This window comes from Corythoichthys intestinalis, chromosome 11, assembly GCF_030265065.1.
Source record: "Corythoichthys intestinalis isolate RoL2023-P3 chromosome 11, ASM3026506v1, whole genome shotgun sequence".
Taxonomy (NCBI): Eukaryota; Metazoa; Chordata; class Actinopteri; order Syngnathiformes; family Syngnathidae; genus Corythoichthys; species Corythoichthys intestinalis.
Window position 1 is genome coordinate 54,674,296 of NC_080405.1, and position 14,870 is coordinate 54,689,165.

The 14,870-nt window shown below is 38.5% G+C and overlaps 1 protein-coding gene across 1 annotated transcript in view; it reads right to left on the bottom strand.

Annotated features, from left to right (window-relative positions):
* The window catches only part of ppargc1b (peroxisome proliferator-activated receptor gamma, coactivator 1 beta), a 180,341-nt gene extending 166,030 nt beyond the window's left edge, over positions 1 to 14,311 (bottom strand). Inside the window, exon 1 of the mRNA XM_057851110.1 lies at positions 14,195 to 14,311. Coding sequence (XP_057707093.1) covers positions 14,195 to 14,275 — 81 coding nt within the window. The 5' untranslated portion in view covers positions 14,276 to 14,311. The remainder of the gene's footprint in view (positions 1 to 14,194) is intronic.
* Between the last annotated feature and the right edge of the window lie 559 nt (positions 14,312 to 14,870).

Consider the following 14,870-nt stretch of genomic DNA (forward strand, 5'->3'; position numbering starts at 1 on the left):
CACTGACTTACAGTGCCCTCCATAATTATTGGCACCCCTGAAAAAGATGTGTTTTTTACCTTCTAATATTTTTTTTTTAATTCAAATAATATGGGACCTTAATGGAAAAAAAGAGAAAAATCCAACCTTCAATACAAGTGCATTCATTCAGTGGGGAAAAAATCCCACAAAAAGAAAAAAATTATTTGACTTCAAATAATGTGTGTCACAATTATTAGCACTGCTGGTGTTAATACTTTGTACAACCCCCTTTTGCCAACAAAACAAGGTCTGGGGACTGAGATGGCCATGGGAGGCACTTAATTTATTTTGTGTCTGGTGAACCATTTCTGTGTAGATTTGGCCATATGTTTAGGGTCATTGTCTTGCTGAAAGACCCAGTGACGACCCATCTTCAGCTTTCAGGCAGAGGGCAACAGATTTTGATTTAAAATGTCCTGGTATTTCAAAACATTCATGATGCCATGCCCCCTAACAAGGTTCCCAGGGCCTTTGGAAGCGAAACAGCCCCACAGCATCACTGACCTACCCCCATACTTCACAGTGGGTATGAGGTGCTTTTCAGCATGCGCATCTTTCGTGCCAGACCGGGACCATGTGCTTTGGTCAGATGAGACCAAGATTGAGCTTTTTGACAACAAACACCCTAAACATATGGCCAAATCTACACAGAAATGGTTCACCAGACACAAAATCAAGCTCCTCCCATGGCCATCTCAGTCCCCACACATTGTTTTGTTGGCAAAGGGGGTTGTACAAAGTATTAACACCAGGGGTGATCATAATTGTGACACACATTATTTGATGTCAAATATTTTTTTCTTTATGTGGGATTTTTTTCCCACTGAATGAATGCACTTGTATTGAAGGTTGGATTTTTCTCTTTTTTCCCATTAAGGTCCCATATTATTTGAATTTAAAAAATATATATTATAAGCTAAAAACCTCATCTTTTTCAGGGGTGCCAATAATTATGGAGGGCACTGTACATGGGCCCCAGCTGAATGTAAATGGGCTGTAATGGTAAGCGGTCAAAAATCAAAAATTGAAAAACAAGGAATATGTTTGCCATTAAAAATGAATGGAATGATGTACAATGGCATCCCCATTAGAAATGAATGGGAAAGTTTTTGGCAAATTTTGCGGAACCATAAATTTTACTTTTGTGCCCCTTACTGTCCTGGAATTTGATTTTTTTGATTTATTTTTTATTTTTAATTTTTTTTTTTTTTTAAGTCTGCATTTACGGGCGAACGGAAAATTTTCATGGGTCATTTGAAAAATTCCCAGCGTCGCCCAATATTCCAGCCATTTTAATATTCGAACAGTGACGTTTCCTGAAGAAACGCCTTGCAAAGCCCCATACAATGACTAAAATATGACTAAAACTACCAAGTATTTTCATCCAAACGACCAAGACAAAAATTAGAACGGCTGCCAAAAACAACACTCCTGCTAAAGTTTGTATTCATAACACAACAATGATGGTCCCTCTATCTACATATGCACGTTTGCTTGTATGTGTATACATGCAGGCTTTCAAGGGCACAGGTGTACAAAAGCTTCAAGGAAATTTCCATTGCCCATTGGACTCGTGCGCGCACACACACAGGTGCCGGCATGCTGTGTCGCCGTGGCAACCAGGTGCATTGGACAGGCACAGGCTGGTGCGAGCAGTGTCAGCATGTACTTATTTATTAAATACACTCACAAGGTTGAGTCGACTTGCATTACTCCACTTGACAAAGCATTTGTTGTTATTTTTAGTAGTTGCCGCGTCAGATGAAGGCTTCATTTATATTTATTGTATGCGCGTTCGCATGTGCGTACTAAAGATGGATGTGGTTTCGCAGTTTCACATTCAAATTTGCTCGATTTATGAACAACCGCAGCGGCAGGAAAGTACTGCACCGGTATAGAACTTGAAATTAAGACACTGTTGCATAAAACAGAGTAGGTAGTAACATGTACATTTACTCTGTGACGTTTAGTTGAGTAATTTTGGAAAAAATGTACTTCTAAGAGTAGTTTTAACACACCATACTTTTTACTTTAACTTTCATCCCCCTGCTGTGAATTGGAATGAGTTTTTTAGTTGCACAGTGGTATGAAAAAGTATCAACCTTTTGGAATTTTTCACATTTCCGCATAAAATCACCATCAAATGTGATCTGATCTTTGTTAAAATCACACAGATGTAAAAACAGTGTCTGCTTTAACTAAAAGCACCCAAAGATTTATAGGTTTTCATATTTTAATGAGGATAGCATGCAAACAATGACAGAAGGGGGAAAAATAAGTAAGTGAACCCTCTGCCTAAGGAGACTTAAAGAGCAATTGAAACCAATTTTTACCAAACAATTTAAGCCCAATCACTGATGAGTGGTTTAAAGCTGCCCTGCCCACTATAGAACACACACCTGGTAAGAATTGTCTTGATGAGAAGCATTGTAACCCAAAATCAATAGAAAGTGACCTATTAATGCCCCATTATGAACAACTTCCTTCTGAGTTTGAGTCACTGCCTATTCATTTGAAGCGATTCCCAGGTCACTTCCTTGTCAGTAACCCAAAATCAACAGGAAGTGACCTGTAAACATCCCAAAATGAAGAGGAAATAACCTGTCTGTTAATTTTACAGCAATTACAAGTCACTTCCTATTGAGTTTGAGTCACTGCATATTCATTTGAGGCACTTCCCGGGTCACTTCCTTGTCAGTAACCCAAAATCAACAGGAAGTGACCTGTAAAATGCCCAAAAATGAAGAGGAAGTGACCTGTCTGTTAATTTTACAGCAATTACAGGTCACTTCCTATTGAGTTTGAGTCACTGCATATTCATTTGAGGCGATTCCCGGGTCACTTCCTCTTCAGTAACTCAAAATCAACAGGAAGTGACCTGCAAATGCTCCAAAATCAACAATAGGTGATCTGTCTGTTCATTTTAGGGCATTTACAAGTCACTTCCTGTTGAGTTTGAGTCACTGCCTATTGATTTGAGGAGATTCCCGGGTCACTTCCTTTTCAGTAACCCAAAATGAACATGAAGTGACCTTTAAAAGCCCCAAAATCAACAGGAAGTGACCGGACTGTTTATTTTTGATAGCATTTACAGGTCAATTCCTGTTGAGTTTGAGTCACTGCCTAATCATTTGAGGCGATTCCCGGTTCACTTCATTTTCAGTCACCCAAAATGAACAAAAAGTGACCTGTCTGTTCATTTTAGGGCATTTACAGATCACTTCCTGTTGAGTTTTAGCCACTGTCTATTCATTTGAGGCGATTCCCTGTTCACTTCATTTTCAGTAACCCTAAATCAACAGGAAGTAAGCTGTAAATACCCCAAAATGAACAGGTAGTGACCTGACTGTTCATTTTAGAGCATTTACAGGTCACTTCCTGTTGAGTTTGAGTCACTGCATATTCATTTGAGGCGATTCCCTGGTCACTTCCTTTTCAGTAACCCACAATGAACAGGAAGTGACCTTTAAATGCCCCAAAATCAACAGAAAGTGACCTGACTGTTTATTTTAGAGCATTTAGAGGTCACTTCCTGTTGAGTTTGAGTCATTGCCTAAACATTTGAGGTGAATCCCGGTTCACTTCCATTATAGTAACCCAAAATCAACAGAAAGTGACCTGTAAATGCCCTAAAATCAACAGAAAATGACCTGTCTGCTCATTTTAGGGTATTAACAGGTATCTTCCTGTTGAATTTGAGTCACTGCCTATTCATTCCCGGGTCACTTCCTTTTCAGTAACCCAAAATCAACAGGAATTGACCTGTAAATGCCCCAAAATGAACAGGAAATGACCTGACTGTTCATTTTAGAGCATTTACAGGTCACTTCCTGTTGAGTTTGAGTCACTGCCTATTCATCTGAGGTGATTCCCGGGTCACTTCCTTGTCAGTAACCCAAAATCAACACTCTAAATGCCCCAAAATGAAGAGGACGTGACCTGTCTGTTAATTTTACAGCAATTACAGGTCACTTCCTAATGAGTTTGAGTCACTGTGTATTCATTTGAGGCGATCCCCTGGTCATTTCCTTTTCAGTAACTCAAAATCAACAGGAAGTAACCTGTAAATGCTCCATTATGAACAGAACGTGACTTGACTGTTCATTTTATGGCATTTACAAGTGCACTTCCTGTTGAGTTTGATTCACTGCCTATTCATTTGAGGTGATTCCCGGGTCACTTCCTTTTCAGTAACCCCAAATCATCAGGAAGTGACCTGTAAATGCCCTCAAATTAACAGGAAATGACCTGTCTGCTCATTTTAGGGTATTTACAGGTCATTCCCTGTTAAATTTGAGTCACTGCCTATTCATTCCCGGTTCACTTCCTTGTCAGTAACCCAAAATCAACAGGAATTGACCTGTAAATGCCCCAAAATGAACAGGAAATGACCTGACAGTTCATTTTAGGGCATTTACAGGTCACTTCCTGTTGAGTTTCAGTCACTGCCTATTCATTTGAGGTGATTCCCGGTTCACTTCATTTTCAGTAACCAAAAATCAACAGGAAGTAAGCTGCAAATACCCCAAAATGAACAGGTGACCTGACTGTTCATTTTAGGGCATTTACAGGTCACTTCCTGTTAAGTTAGAGTCACTGCCTATTCATTTGAAGCGATTCCCAGGTCACTTCCTGGAGTGAAATTCCAAATTCCTCAATGCAACTTACTCAAGGTTTGCATTTTCCAAAGCTGAACCTTGGCAAAACAACTTAACACGTCTGTCCAAACAAACGGACACAACTTTATTATCTCGAAACAGAAGCTGTGTAAGCACCTTGATGAATTATTGAGCGCGAACCCAATGCTCTCTCTATTGAGGAAGGCGTGCATCCAAGTCGGATGCCATGTCAACCTTCAGGCTATACGGAAAGAAGTGTGTACATCCATTGACGGTGGGCTCTCGCGCTAACCCTTTTTGACGAGGTGAAACAGCAAAACTCACTAATCAAAAAGTACTGTATCCATCTGGGTTGGTGGTGTATTGCTTTTTCCAATAGTGACGTTAGCTTTCAACACATTACCATAGGAAAAGTGAGTACTAAATCTGATATTTCACACAGCTTAAAGCTATCCCCTTTCACACAAGTCTTAAACCTAACCATCAAGCTAAATTGTTATTCGCTCACATTGAAGGGGAATTCTCAAAATAACTCAAAAAAGGTATGCACCGATATTGATACCATTATCAATGCCAATATTGTGTATCTGTGTACTTGGTGGGAAAAATGCTCTGATGCTAACACACTTTACCGGCTTGACATCTGACCTTTGGTCAGGTGAAATAAGAACTAAAGTCGAGTGATATATCGGCCGTCCGATATATCGGGCCTATATATATGTATATATGTATATATATATATATATATATATATACATTATACATATATATATGTGTGTATGTATATATATATATATACATTATACATATATATATATATGTGTGTGTATATATATGAGTTTTGTCAATATATAGCTAATATATAGCCGATATACCAGTATATTTTTTGTTCACTGTATGGGTGATGATCATTCTTATAAAGCTAGATTCGATATATTGGTCGGCCAATATATCGGGCCAATTTATGGATGTTTCCAGATCAGCTGATATACAGCCGATATAATAGAATAACTATTATTTTCACTGTATGGGTTATGCGCTTCCTTATAAGGGTGGACCGATATATGGAATTTTCAAGATAAGCCGATATACAACCGATAAAATAGGACAACTTATGTTCACTGTATGGGTGATGAGCTTTCCTATAAAGATGGACCGACATATCGGTCGGCCGATTTATCAGGCCGATATATGGGATTTTATAAGATCATCTGATATATTACCGATATGATAGGATAACTATTATGTTCACTGTATGGGTGATGAGCTTTCTTATAAAGGTAGGCCGATATATTGGTCGGCCGATATATCGGGCCAATATGTGGATTTTTCATGATCATCTGATATATCACCAATATGATAGCATAACTATTATGTTCACTGTATGGGTGATGATTTTATAAAAGTGGACCGATATGTTGGTCGGCCGATTTATCGGGACGATATATGGATTTTTCAAGATCAGCCGATATAATAGGATAACTATTACGTTCACTGTATGAGTGATGATTTTATAAAAGTGGACCGATATGTTCGTCGGCCGATTTATCGGGCCGATATACGGATTTTTCAAAATCAGTCGATATAATAGGATAACTATTATGTTCACTGTATGGGTGATGAACTTTCTTATGAAGGTAGGCCGATAAATTGGTCGGCCAATATATCGGGCTGATATATGGATTTTTCAAGATCATCTGATATATCGCCGATATAATAGGAGAACTATAATGTTCACTGTATGGGTGATGATCTCATAAAGGTGGATGGATATATTGGTCGGCCAATTTATCGGGCCGATATATGGATTTTTCAAGATCAGCCGATATAATAAGATAACTATAATGTTCATTGCGTGGGTGATGATCTTTCTTAGAAAGGTGGACCGATATTTTGGTCGGCCAATATATCGGGCCGATATGAGGATTTTTTAAGATCATCTGATATATCGCCCAAAAAATAGGATAACTATTATGTTCACTGTTTGGGTGATGATCTTTCTTATAAAGATGGAGATATATTGGTTGGCCGATTTATCGGACAGATATATTGGATGTTAAGATCACCCAATATATAGCCGATATAATAGAATAAAATTATGTTCACTGTATGGGTGATGATCTTTCTTAGAAAACTGGACCGATATATTGGTCGGCCAATATATCAAGCCAATATATGGATTTTTCATGATCATCTGCTATATCGCCGAAAATAGGATAACTATGATGTTCACAGTATGCATGATGAGCTTTCTTATTAAGGTGAACCGATATATTGGTCAACCGATATATCGGCTGATCTTGAAAAATCCATGTAATAGGATAAGTCGTGTTTACTTCATGAGTGCTTTCTTATAAAGGTAGACCGCTAAATTGGTCGGGCCGATATTTGGGTTTTTTAAGATCAGTCGATATAATACGATAACTCATGCTTACTGTAGGTATAATGAGCTTTCTTATACAGGTGGACCGATATATTGGTCGGCTGATATATGGAATTTTCAAGATCACCCAATCAATATATAGCCTATTTAGCGGATAACTCGTGTTTACTGTATGGATGATGAGCTTTCTTATAAAGGTAGACCGATATATTGGTCGGCCGATATATGGAATTTTCAAGATCAACCGATATAAAGCCGATATAATAGGATAATCGTTATGTTCACTGTTCGGGTGATGATCTTTGTTAATTGTGATTTTGCACCACCTAGTGGCCAGTGTTACAATAATAAGTAGCAGAAGAAAAAAATAACGTATACATTTATGTTATGAGTGGTTTACTTGCCTTTTATAATCAATGTGCTTTAAAAAAAAAATGTACATCGGTCTCAAATATCGGTTTGAGATATCGGCATTTGCCTCAATTTTTTTTTTTTTTTTAAACGGTCAACCTCTACTAGAAACCATGTCATCCATATGAAATTACATGACCTCACTGGCTCCCATTGACGGTGAATAACATCCAATGGATTCACGACGCTAGACTCATTTGAAGGAGGAGGGATGGCATAAGAGCTGCAAACATGAATTGATCAACTCAAGTAATTCGATTAGAAAAAAAAAAATTCGAATTAAATTTTGCTGCTTCGAGTATTCGTTAAATTAAAGTGGCGTTGTAATAGTTTCTTTTGAAAGTGTTTGCATTTCATTTTATTGATTTGGGTGGATACACTGCCCTCTAGTGGCAACAGTGAATATTAGAGAAGTCCCAATCGATCGGCATCGATCGGGTCCAATCACGTCATTTTCAAAGTATCGGAATGGGCAAAAAAATATCGGACATGCTTTTTAAAAAAAACAATTTCTTTTAATTAAATCTTTTCTAATTGTATTTAACGTTACAGACAAAATGTCTTACACTCATCCAGAGTCTTTAGTTTTGGTTTAAAGATTGGTTCATAATAACAACAAACATCCTCCCCTGCCATTTATTGTCGCACTCACAAAGTGTGGCACCGAAAAAAACTGTTTATTTAACATGTTTATTGTTTACATATTTTATGGCACAGTGCTGATAAGCTTTGTTTTGATCCAAAGCAGTGGAACAATTGGACAATAAAAAAAGATACTTGGAGCAATTGAATTGAGTTTTATTCATTTTTTTTCTTAATGCATTGCCAAAATGTATATGATCGGGAAAAATTATCAGGAATGATTGGAATTGAATGAAATTGAATTGAAGCAAAAAAAGAGCAATCGGATCGGGAAATATCGGGATCGGCAGATACTCAAACTAAAACGATCGGGATCGGATCGGGAGCAAAAAACCATGATCGGAACAACTCTATTGAATATAACTCATTTTACAGCGCTGAATCCAGCTGCTCCCTGTTAAGACCAACATAAGCTAAGTTTTTGTTTGAGCTAATGTGTTTTTAAAGCATTCGTAATTTAGTTTATAGGTTTATTTAGCAGTTTTTTGTGGGAATATGTGTTCGAACCATTTGTTAAGAGCATTGTAAAAAAAAAAAAAAACTTTGCATTTTATAGCATTTAAGCTAGCGGACCTTTGCTCCTCATTCATTTATTTATTTATTATTATACGGTTTGAGGCTCAGCTCAGGTATTATAATTTTTTATTTTTCTTATCTGATTACTCGATTATTCGAACTAACTAGTTCATCGATTAACCGACTACTAAAACAATCGATAGCTGCAGCCCTAGATGGCAGCGAATGAATTCAAATGGATTGCACGTCTCCTTGTGATAAACACATTTAAAGAGTTTTAATCTATTTTTTAAGATCATCAACAGAACGTTTATTATCTTCAACGACTTTCACAACAACAGTGTAAAACTCCCTGCAATGCATCTTATATATGAATAAATACTGTTTTTGGTGGGTGTGGCTTATAGTCAGGTGCACTTTATAGTCGGAAAAATTGACAGTATCCTTAATTTTCCATATTATAACCTTACCGGCTGCCTGAAACATCACTCATAACAGCCTAAAAAAAACTGTGAATGTGCAACAGGGGGAATGACAGCCAGCCAGCTCAGAGAGGGAAGAGGAAGAGTCACATGCTGGAGGGTAAAAGAAGAAGAGGAGGCGCGGCGCTGCCAACGTCACGTCAACGCCTCCCTCCCTCCTCCACTACGACTCACATGACTGCAGCAGCTCGGTTCTGTAACACATCACGAGGAGTAGTATTACAAGAGCGGAGAGCAATGCAGGCACACAGTGAGAGAGAGAGGAAGGAGAGTTTAATAACCTAGAGTAAATATTAACGCAAAAGATAAGCTTTACAGGAGACAATTGTTATTTGTGTTAATCGGGCCTTCCTGTAGTACTAACACACGCGTGCAGAAATTGACATGTAACGTCAGTTTTGGGGGGCCTGCTGCAAGAAGTTGTGAATGCTAATCTTTCAGCACCATTGACAGCGCTAGATGTCCAATCAATTTTGACTGGGAAGGGCGAATGAACATTCAAATCAATAGAACTAAATGTAACACTTTCAAAACAAACCATTAAAACGTCACCCTAATTAAAGGAATCCTCAAGGCAGCAAAATTGGATTCGAAGCTTTTTACGCGACTTAATCGATTAATCGTTGCAGCGGTTTAATATCAAAACTACAAATTTTCTGCATTATTTTTACTGGTTTAAAAATATAAATATGGGATTGGCAAAACATATCTTGATAAAAATCACAAGTCAAAAATTCAGCATGGGGACATCTCTCTCGATAACTGATATCTAGAGTTGTCGGATAATGACTTTTAAACCGATATTTCGATATTGTCCAGCTCCATAAATCAGATATGGACATCAAACCGATACTAATATATGCGGTCGTGGACTTAGCATATTATGGCTAATTGTATTGTGATGTCTCACTGGATACATTAGTAATGATAAATGTAACAACTTTGAGGTTTTGCAAATAAGAAATCTGTGAAAAATAAAAGAAAACTTCAAGTGAAGTTATGGGAAATGTCCCTATATTGCACCATTATCTCAATAAGCATAACTGCTGTGCTAAGCTATGACCAGCCCCTTGTACAAAGGCAGAAGGCTCCTACATTCACTTTGAAGGCAACATGCATATCAGCCCAGAGCTGATCATGAAAAAACTGATATCCTATCAATACCGATTTATGCTGTCGTTGAGTTAGCATATTATGGCAAATTATATTGTGTTGTCCTATTATGCCTTAAACATGATAAATGTAACAACTTTGAGGTTTTCCAAATAAGCATACTGTGAAAAATAAGAGAAAAACTCCAACTGAAGCTATGGGACAAATTCCTATATTGCACCACGATATTCATAAGTTATGGGAAATGTGCCTATATTGCACCATTATATCAATAAGCATAACTGCTGTGCTAAGCTATGACCAGCCCCTTGTACAAAGGCAGAAGGCTCCTACATTCACTTTGAAGGCAACATGCATATTAGCCCAAAGCTGATCATGAAAAAACTGATATCCTATCAATACCGATTTATGCTGTCGTTGAGTAAGCATATTATGGCTAATTATATTGTGTTGTCCTATTATGCCGTAAACATGATAAATGTAACAACTTTGAGGTTTTCCAAATAAGCATACTGTGAAAAATAACAGAAAAACTCCAACTGAAGTTATGGGACAAGTTCCTATAGTGCACCACGATATTAATAAGCATAACTGCCGTGCAAAGCTTTGACTAGCCCATGTGCAAAGGCAGAAGGCTTCTACATTTACTTTGAAGGCAACATACATATTGCCCCAAAACCAATAATGAAAAACCAATGTCGATATTATCCAATATCATATTAAAATGCTTTCATCAGACAAATCCACTTATATCGATATCAAACTGATACCAACACATGCGGTCATAAACTTAGCATATTATGCCTTATTGTATTGTGTTGCCCTGCTGGACGCTTTAATAATGATGAATGTAACAACTTCGAGGCTTCTGTGAAAAATATGAAACTTCAACCGAAGCTCAATCAGCATTACTGCTATGCTAACTCTTTTACATCCACTTTGAAGGTAACATGCTTATTACCCCAAAACCAATAAAAAAAGGACTAATGTCGATATTATTCAATATCATTTTAAAATGCTTTTATCAGACAACTTCACTGTATTGATATCAAACCAATACAGATATATGCGGTCGTGGACTTAGAATATTATGACTAATTTTATAGTGATGCCCTACAGGATGCCTTAATAATATCATACACGTAACAACCAGGTTTTCCAAATATGAATTCTGTGAAAAATAAACTCCCACTGAAGTTATGGAAAGTGCCTGCTAAGCTGTGACCAGCTCCGTACAAAGGCAAAAGGCGTTTACATCCACTTTGAAGGCAACGTGCATATTGGCCCAAAACTGGTCATGAAAAACCGATGTCGATATTATCCGAGATAATTTTAAAATGCTTTTATCTGGCAACTCCACTGCTATCAATATCAAATTGATACCGATATATGCGGTTGTGGACTTAGCATATTATGGCTAATTGTATTGTGATGCCCCCACTGGATGCTTTAATCATGATAAATGTAACAACTTTGAGGTTTTGCAAATAAACGTTCTGTGAAAAATAAGAGAAACTGAACTGAAAAGTTCTTATATAGCACCACGATATCAATAAGCATGACTGCAGCGCAAAGCTTTGACCAGCCCTTGTACAAAGGCAGAAGGCTTCTACATTCACTTCGAAGGCAACATGCATATTGGCCCAAAACTGTTCATGAAAAACCGATGTCGATATTTTCCAATATCATTTTAAAATGCTTTTATCAGACAACTCCACCAAAACTGATATCTAACGGATACCGATATACATATGTTTTATATTATGGCTGATTGCATTGTGATGCCCCACTGGATGCTTTAATAATGATAAATGTAACAACTTTGAGGTTTTAAAAATAAGCATTGTGAAAATCTGAAGTTATGGGAAAAGTGCCTGTATTGCACCACTATATCAATGAGCATAACTGCTGTGCTAAGCTTTGACCAGCCCTTGTACAAAGACAGGAGGCTTCTACATTCATTTTGAAGAAAACATGCATATAACCGATAATGAAAAACCGTTTTTTGCATTTTATTACTTTTCTTAGTGACTATTTCTTTCTGTTGATGCAGTACTTATATGTAATGAGTTTGTAATTCATTATTTTTTCAGTCATTTATTGATCATTTAATTTTTGCACAATGAATACAATGGGCTACTCACATAACAAATCCCAAGCAGCTTCCTTTTGGAAACATGTGGTCGTGGTCATATTATGGCTAATTATTTTGTGATGCCCCACTGGATGCTATAATAATGATAAATGTAACAACTTTGGGGTTTTGCAAATAAGCAGTCTGTGAAAAATAAGAAAAACTTCAACTGAACTCATGGAAAAAGTGCCTGTACAGTATTGCGCCACTATGTCAATAAGCATAACTGCTGTGCTAAGCTGTGACCAGCCCTTGTACAAAGGCAGAAGGCTTTTAAATTCACTTTAAAGGCAACATGCATAAGACCGATAATGAAAAATCGATGCCGATATAATTTTAAAATGTTTTTTTACCAAACAACTCTATTGATATCGACATATAATCGATAACCCATCGCGATAGAAAGTATTATGATAAATCATCGTATCGAAATCCTGTCCCTGACCCTATTTGTAAGTTGAGAAACGGACTGGTCGGTCTTGTTTTTCAGGACAGGACAAACTAACACCCTAACAACATGGTCACCAGCCATGCCCATCAAAAGCAAGGTCACACCACATCAAATAATATGTGCAGGTGTGCGAAAAGAAATGCTGAATGTTGCAATGTCACAATGCAGCGCAACGTAAAGGTTAACGCAGCGTGTTAAAAATAGAACACACACTTAACCTGCTTCAAGTCCCAATCTGCTTGAATGCATGATGCAGACACCAATGTCACACAGCAGTGATGCAGTGCTTATATCATGGAAGGTGGGTGGATTGAGGTGCATCCTGAAGAGGGATGGGATGTTGCGGGGAGGGGTCTTAAGCATCCCAGGTCGTGCGTGTTTGGGAAAGCGCGGCATCCATCCAGGAGCAAGATGAAGGATTAAAGCCTTGATCCCTAGCCGCTCAATCCTACTCATGAACGAAACCTCGTCCGAAAAAACACACTTTGACATCGACTTCTCCTATTCTCCACTATGATGCGTTCAAGAGCAACACGTGACATTCAAAGCGTAGAGGACAGCCTCCAGAACACATCGGCATACCGCACTATCCCATAAACGTATGGTTTTGTATGCCACGTCTTTGCAAAAGTTGCCGTTTGCATGCAAGGTGCCTGAACGTCTCACCGATTGAGGTGATTTTGGTTTTTATTAGAGGCGAAAGCAACATACACAAAAAACGCTATAGACTTGCGTTTTGTAACACGAGCTGTTACGCAAACTATTACGCACCATGCAAAAATCAGCTATAACTTCCATTTAAAGGCAAAATATTGTCTCTACACAACCAGGGAGAGTTGACCCAACTCCTCCTCGGACCGTCAACGCAACAGCTTCACATTAAAAAACAAACGCGACGTCTTTATCCAAAAAGGAAGAATGAAAACAAGCGTGTTGTTGTGACTCAAAAAAGTGAGGCTAAAAACACCTTCCGAGGAACCCGCTGTCCACGCGGTTCCTCCCCGGGTTTAGTGCACGCGTTGTCAGTGTCACCACGTGTCCACGCCGGGCTGCACTGACAGTCAACTTCCCCCGTGAAGAATGCGTCAAAAAGTTTCCAAAGTGCGGCTCCGCATTCCCCCAGCTGCAGCCGAGGGGGGGGTCACGGCATCCGCGCACACGCACCTCCCGCGGTGTTATAACCACACGTGAATTCTCCTGGAATTCCATCCGAACCGAGGATGATGACATCCTCCTCCACGTGAACGTCGCATATCAAGACAACCCGGAGCACCGCGCCGAGGAAATGCTGCTGACAAGCCGGCGAAGGGCTCCCTCTAGCCGGCCTAACGCCGCTCCGAGCACCGGTGGCAGTCGGAGGTGGAGGCGAGCCGAGACGGAGACGTTTGCCGGGGCTTCGTATAAAATATCCGCGGGTCTTACCTGGCTGTCGGAGTTCTCTGTCAGGTAATTGAAGACGAAGGACGAGAGTTCCTCATCTAATAGTGTAGCGCAGTCCGCCATCTTCTAGTGAATGAGGCGCCGCGAAGCCAGGCTCCGGGTAAAAGAAGGAGCACTTGCAGTGAGGAGTAATGCCTGCAGGGGGCGCTTCTGTTTACAAGGGGATCACGCTCGTTGGCGCTCATCCCACGCACAGATGAAAACACTGACTGTATATGGAAGTCAGTCTGTGCCACCTTGAGTTTGAATTTCTAAAAATGATTTTTTTTTTCAGCTGCAATTTCTGCAAGAAAGTTAAGTAGCAACATTCGTTCATTCGCTGGCTACCTCTGCAAATGAATTGGACGTCCGTCGACGTCAATGGCGGCCAAAGAATTAACACATATACTTAGTAAAGCATTGGAGGAGGAGATAAGTAGATAAAAAATACTAACTATAGAAAATTTAATTGGAAAACAGAGCTGAAAATGGAAACATGTTAAAATTGAAAAATATATGTTTTAAAAAGAGATACAAGTAAACATATAACATTATTTTTTTATACATATATATAATGTTTAAAACATTTTTTAAAAACTTGTTTTCCCAAAAAATAAATAAATAAATAACATAAAAATCCTTTAAAAATTTCTTTTAAAAAATGTTTTTAATTTTAAGG